The sequence below is a fragment of the Festucalex cinctus genome, chromosome 2 (genome assembly GCF_051991245.1).
Source record: "Festucalex cinctus isolate MCC-2025b chromosome 2, RoL_Fcin_1.0, whole genome shotgun sequence".
Taxonomy (NCBI): domain Eukaryota; kingdom Metazoa; phylum Chordata; class Actinopteri; order Syngnathiformes; family Syngnathidae; genus Festucalex; species Festucalex cinctus.
In genome coordinates, this window is record NC_135412.1 from 21,895,126 (window position 1) to 21,901,655 (window position 6,530).

General features: G+C 35.7%; 1 protein-coding gene across 2 annotated transcripts in view; it reads right to left on the reverse strand.

Annotated features, from left to right (window-relative positions):
- btla (B and T lymphocyte associated) overlaps window positions 1-5,738 on the reverse strand; it is a 252,007-nt gene extending 246,269 nt beyond the window's left edge. The window contains exons 1-6 of one of the 2 annotated variants that reach the window (XR_013282404.1): window positions 5,471-5,738; window positions 4,861-5,181; window positions 4,763-4,789; window positions 4,574-4,681; window positions 3,453-3,487; window positions 2,539-3,365 (exon numbers count right to left, since the gene is read on the reverse strand). Coding sequence is in view for 1 of the 2 variants with exons in the window: in XM_077513732.1 (XP_077369858.1) it covers window positions 3,138-3,365; window positions 3,453-3,487; window positions 4,574-4,681; window positions 4,763-4,789; window positions 4,861-5,181; window positions 5,471-5,534 (783 nt within the window). In the remaining variant the exon portion in view is untranslated. Of the gene's footprint in view, window positions 1-1,638; window positions 3,366-3,452; window positions 3,488-4,573; window positions 4,682-4,762; window positions 4,790-4,860; window positions 5,182-5,470 lie in introns of those variants that run through there. The other variant, XM_077513732.1, reaches the window with a different exon arrangement.
- Window positions 5,739-6,530: the final 792 nt, after the last annotated feature.

A 6,530-nucleotide genomic window follows, 5' to 3' on the forward strand; every position in this document is an offset into this window, starting at 1 on the left:
TCCACCTGGATTAAATTTGATGGATTAGATTAAAGGGACAATGTGTAATCTATAGTGCCATCTGGTGGTGAAGTAATCATTCATTTAAAAAATCCACTATTGAGTTCAATCATATGCAAAAAAAAAAAAAGTTCATCAATGTGCATTTTTTATAAATTTAATTTTTTTTAATTTTAATGTATTTACTTTTAATTTTAATAAATCTAATTATTTTACATAGGTAGCGACGATCCTTACAGGAGGCCAATGTATTTGCTATGGATACCCAAAGGAAAATTTTGCGAACATCGTTATCCTGGGTGGTGCTTGTCGCTAGTGTCATATAGAGGACCAAAAGTGCCAAAATTCAAAATAAATAAATGACTAAATAAATACATGTGAAAATAAAAATGGATATAAAAATATAATTTAAAAATTATATCTCAAAAAATAAATATACATGGAAATAAAAAGAACAAAAATATGATATATATATATATATATATATATATATATATATATATATATATTTTATATATATATATATATATATATATATATATATATATACACACACACACAAATGACTAAATAAATAGATAAGTAAATGACTAAAAGTGAGAATAAAAACGGACATAAAAAATATAATTCAAAAGTTAAATAAAAATGTATTTATGTATATTTATATATTTTGTTCTTTTTATTTCCATTTATATTTATTTTGCGACAATTTTCGAATTATATATATATTTTTATAACCGTTTTATTTTCCCTTTAATCATTTATTTATGTTGAAAATTGGTAGTTTTGGTCCCCCTTAATGTCGCACCGAATGGGTCAACCACCACTTACCTTCCACAGCTGCAGGTGGTCGCCGCTGAGTCCTGTGATTCGGGCTCCTGCCACTTGTCGCCGTTTGCTTTGCGTACACAAGCTTTTACTATAGCGCTAGCTACCAGCTTTTACTATCTGAGATGCTCGTTTGCTCTCGCAAAATAAGAATTGGTGAGCGGCTTGCCAAGTGTGGTCTGATTCACCATAGTGCAGTTTGTTGCTTCTACTATTATAGAGCCACATCGAGTTTTAAACTTTTACACACTGTCACTTTAGATTCAGATCTGATCCAAAATAGGGTATTTCAAACCACATTTAATCTTGAAAATTCAGATTTAGAAATGTAATCCTTTAATCCAAATGGCAGATGGGGGCGGGGTGGATTTGTAAATTTCAATCTAGGAGGATCAGGATTATTCTGATCCAATCCAGAAAAGTTTTGAAGTAACAGATTTGGAAAATCTGGATTGACATTTTTGAAATAGTGGGCCAAGACTCAAATGAAACAGAGATCAGCAATGCCCCATCTGAGCAAAGATGGACCACATGTTAAAATGGAGTCAACATCAGGCCAGAGTTCTAAGAGATGGATTTTTCATCTGAAATGGAGGTTTTATTTCGTTTTTTGTTTTTAATTCAGTTAATTTTAATTAGTTTTCAGAGTGGATTGTATATATATATATATATATATTAAAGTAAACAACAATTTTCAAATGACTGTTTGACCTTCCTTCTTTCGTACGTTTGTACTATACAATTAATATGGAAATAAAAACATCAAATCAATGCTGGAAACACTCTTCTTTTTTTCTATTAACAATAATATTTTTATTTTTATTTTGTTTGTTTTCGTCAACTATAATAGCCTTGGTCAGCACACACACACCTGCAAACATTTGATTAAACATAAACAAATTCAGATGTTCTAGTAGTCTTTTCCTGACGTTCTACTTTCAAGCAGAAGCCTGAAAATTTGGGGCTTACGCTGACTGCTAATTAGAAGTGTATATTATTCACTTCACCGTCCCAATTCTCATGAGCGATGTTGTGTCCTTTTTTGGATACAATTTTTATATTGTCGAGCTATTTCTTACTTGTCAAAAGAAATATTGAGAGTGCAGACTTCCTTCCTGTGCTCTGCACCTTCCTTGTAGGCAAGTGTTAACAAACCCTTGCGATAGTCTTGTGTTCTAAAAGTGCATTCAACGTATTTGTGGCGACTCGAAGTATGAGAAAAACTGGAGGGGCCGTGAAATGTTGTGTCTCTTTGAGGAATGCTTGGTTAGTGGTGAAGGACGGAAAGGGTGGCAGACCAGTGACCTTGTGAGGTCGACGCCAGATAATTCTTGTGGGACGTTGCGTGACTTGCAGGTTTTGTGTGTGTGTGAGAAAGAATCTTTCACAAGCGTTGAGTCTGCAGAGGTTTAAATCACATTTGAAGGTTGTTGTTACTACACTCGTGCATGACAAGTGGGGTATTGTTTCATTGAATTTAGAGTTGTCAAAATCGATTCATCGACAACTATTTTAATAATCGAGCAATCGTCTGGAGCCATTTTTAAATTTTGCAAATCCTCTGATTTCAGCATATCAACAGTGATTGTTCACTGATTTCTGTCGTCCTTCGTCAAAGGACTGATTATCTTCTGTGTTTAATCACAATAAGACATTTGCAAACAACTGTTTTTACTTTATAAAACAATGACTGAACCGGTAACATAGTACAACATCAATCCTCCTTTTTTTTAAATCACTATATGAATATGGTAATAAACACCAATCGCTAATACACTTTAATGTAAAATTAAAAATGAAACAGATTAGTCGATTAATCAATTGAAAAATCAATAGAGTAATTGATTCTAAACAGTCAATAGTGATAGCACTAGTTGAATTTCTTTAGTTTACATGTTTTGCATCAACTTAAAGAATGAATTCTGAATGTCCCCATTTATGATCACGGGACTGATAACAGAAGTTATCAACACTCGTGCACATTTGATTTTGCAGGTGCTGCAGTGAGAAACTTGAGCACATTGACAAACCGCAAGCATAATACCCACAATGCATGCCCACATCATTTATGCAACCTGCTTCACCTTCTTCTCGTACTAATAAACGTTTTTTTTTTGGATGGACCTTTTTTTTTTTTTTTTTCTTCTTTTTTTTTTTTTGTAACAATGAACCCTGAAAGTTGCATCTCATTCCCACAAAACCGAGACTGACGTCTGGGATGTGAGAGGATGTGATGGGTTTCAGTCTCAGCTGAAACAAGTCATTTCCCTGGCTTGATCGTGGGAGAAAGTTGATCTTCCATCACCGGGTCATACTCGTATATCTGCGTACTCTGAACTTTCGTCTTTGGGTCTCCTCGGTCGAGCGGGAGCGCCGAGGAGCAGCTGGTGGTTGAGAGCGGCATACATGACGGAGCTTCCCTCTTTCTCTGGATGCCTTTCTTCCTCTAAACTCATCTTGCTGTAAATACAGCTGTTGGATGAGGTTTGCGTGTCGAGAGGTTTGGCACCGGCTTGTCGGTTTACCAAAGAGAAGTGCTGCAAACATCAATATACAACATTTGTACATACTGTTGACAAACATTTCTCAGAGTTATGTTGAATGCAAAACGTATGATGCCTCACTTCGCTTTCAGTTTGTGTCTCTCTCCTTGCACGACCTGCGTGAAGGTGAAGGATATGTATTATTAGATCAAATGTGTACTACTTTATGAATACAGATAGTGTATATGATTCTCAAGGAATATTTTGCACTATAAAATTTACAGGTAAACTTAATTTGGCCTTTTTATAAACATTTGAATGCACGTTTCACTACTTTTTTTGCGCAATTTGTTGTTCTCTAGGGAGCCAAATGGTAAAACTCACAAGTGTTTGATCAATGAATGGACTAATACAGTGGATCGCAAATGTTATTTACTAGGGATGTAATGATATCCAAACATCACGATATGATATTATTACGATATTGTGGGGAGATTGGCGATATTTAAAAAAGGTCACAATATTGCAAAAAAAAAAAAAAAAAAAAAAGTCCAAAAGCACAATATTGTGCTTTTGTACATAGCAGCAATGCATATAAATCACCTACAATCTCTAATAACGATATTGAGGTGCTTATTTATTAATATGCATGCACACATTGAGTTCCTCCACATATTGACTCTGTTCACAAGCGTATTGCGTTCCCCTTCATCTGACAATTAGCGTGGATTTTAAACATAGAAGGGCCAAAACGTCCCAACGAAAATTAAATTGCACTAAAAAACTAGCCACCAGAGGGTGCTAGAATTGCACAAATGGAAATCAACCTGACTTTTTCAACAGATGTCCATCCATCCATTTTCTGAACCGCTTACTCCTCACAAGTGTCGCAGGGGTGCTGGAGCCTATCCCAGCTGGCTTCGGGCAATAGGCGGGGTACACCCTGAACTGATTGCCAGCCAATCCAGGGCACACAGAGACGAACGACCATCCACACACACAAGCACACCTAAGGACAATTCGGAGCGCCCAATTAACCCGCCATGCATGTCTTTGGAATGTGGGCGGAGACCGGAATACCCGGAGAAGACCCACACAGGCACGGGGAGAACATGCAAACTCCACCCAGGAAGGCCGGAGCCTGGACTCGATCTTGCGTCCTCAAGTACTGGGAGGCAGACATGCTAACCACTCAATCCACCGTGCCACCCTAATGAATACATTATATTTTATAAAAAGACAGTTGGTAGAGAACACCTCACCTTTACACCGTTGCATTGAAATGACAGAAATAAATATCACGATGACGACAAAAGCCATAGTTCCTGCGGCAGAGTACACATACATCCATTGCCCTTCCTCCATTATAGCTGCAGACAGAAAGATACACTTTATTAATTTATTATTATATTTATGAATCACCTCACAATACGTCAAGAAAACATTCTTACCGGTTTCATTCCTATAGGAGATGTTATCTGTAGAACCAAAGTTAGTATGTATTGTTAGAATAGGCTCCAAAAATGAACCATAATTCATAAAGACATACCATCCACCGACACTTTGATGCTCTGTCCTAGGGTGAGTCCACTTTGACACCGATATAACCCTGCATTGCTTTTTTGTATATTGGTGAAGCGTAATAAGAACTTAGTTGCCACTGTGCTTAACTTCTTCACGATCACGTTAGTGTGAGCGTCACGAATTACTGGCACAAAATCGTTCCTTTCATATTTATACCAGGAGACATTGTACGGCGGTTTAGTGCAATTAATATACTGGTATGTGCAATTAATCTCCAAGTTGTCCCCCAGTGTAGCGTTGTAATCAGTTGTGTCCCCCACCATGATTTGCAGGCAGTCTTCACCGTCTGGAGAGAGGGGATGACAAACACTACAATTAACACCATAAGACAGTAGCAGGAATATTTCTGCTTTATTTGCCGAGCAAAGAGAATTTAAATATGGACCGCCACAAATTCAGAGCTCAAGGCAGATGTGTTCATCACTTCTCCACCATGATGCCTCTCAATCACATTTTTTTCATAACCCCTTAACCACTGTGCAAGTGTATAAAGGTGAGGGCTCTATCATACATCGAACGTGGATCTATTAGAAAGAGAGGTTATACATACAATACTTATTGAAGAAGCAACTTACAGCTTGAAGTGAGATGCAGCACTGCCGAGATGGCCGCAAATAGCACACTCAAAGAGTGGTTCATGTTTGAAGACGATACTCCACATCTTCGTCTCGCAGCCAATTCAAAATGAGACGGTCTCCAAGCGTATCGTTTGGTTACAGACAGAAGTACAACTTCCTCTGTCTGTTGCAAATCACAAGTGGAAGTAGCCTAAATTAAACTTGGTGGGTGGACTTCTGCAAAACCTGCAGTCTTCAAACACGACAGCTACTCTGCTCAAGTTTGCGTTCTCATGAACAACCTGACTTATTGTATCACACACGTAATACTGCATTATTTATTTCAACCACATGAAAACATCCAAATGTGTTGTGCATTTTATTTCTTGAATAACAGCGCCTCGATGCGGTTATACGTGCCATTGCAGAATGTCCGTTTTTTTTCTCTTTCTGTCTTTTCTTTTGAAGAACGTTTATTGAACAAACACACATTCAAAGATCAGGCAGTCCAACTTACATGTTTACAAAAAAATATAATACAACCTTAAAACAAAAGTAAATCACATAAGAAATAAGACGCGCGCGGGTTTGGGTGGGGGTGGGGGGGGGGTATACATTTTTTTTTAAATTACATTCTAAATATACGCGTTATATATATATATATATATATATATATATATATATATATATATATATATATATATATATATATATATATATATATATATATGGTCTCTTAAATGGATAACACATAAGAAAATTCAATTAATAATTGATATTCATACAGAAATATATATATATATATATATATATATATATATATATATATATATATATATATATATATATATATATACATACACACACACACACACACACACACACACACATATATATATATATATATATATATATATATATTTCTGTATGAATATCAATTATTACTTGAATTTTCTTATTTGTTATCCATTTAAGAGACCAAAATATGTTGATCTCAATCAAAAATAAATTGAATAAAGATCTCGAATTTAGAAATTTATGAACGTAAAATGTTCTTTATAAAAACAACACTTGCCAG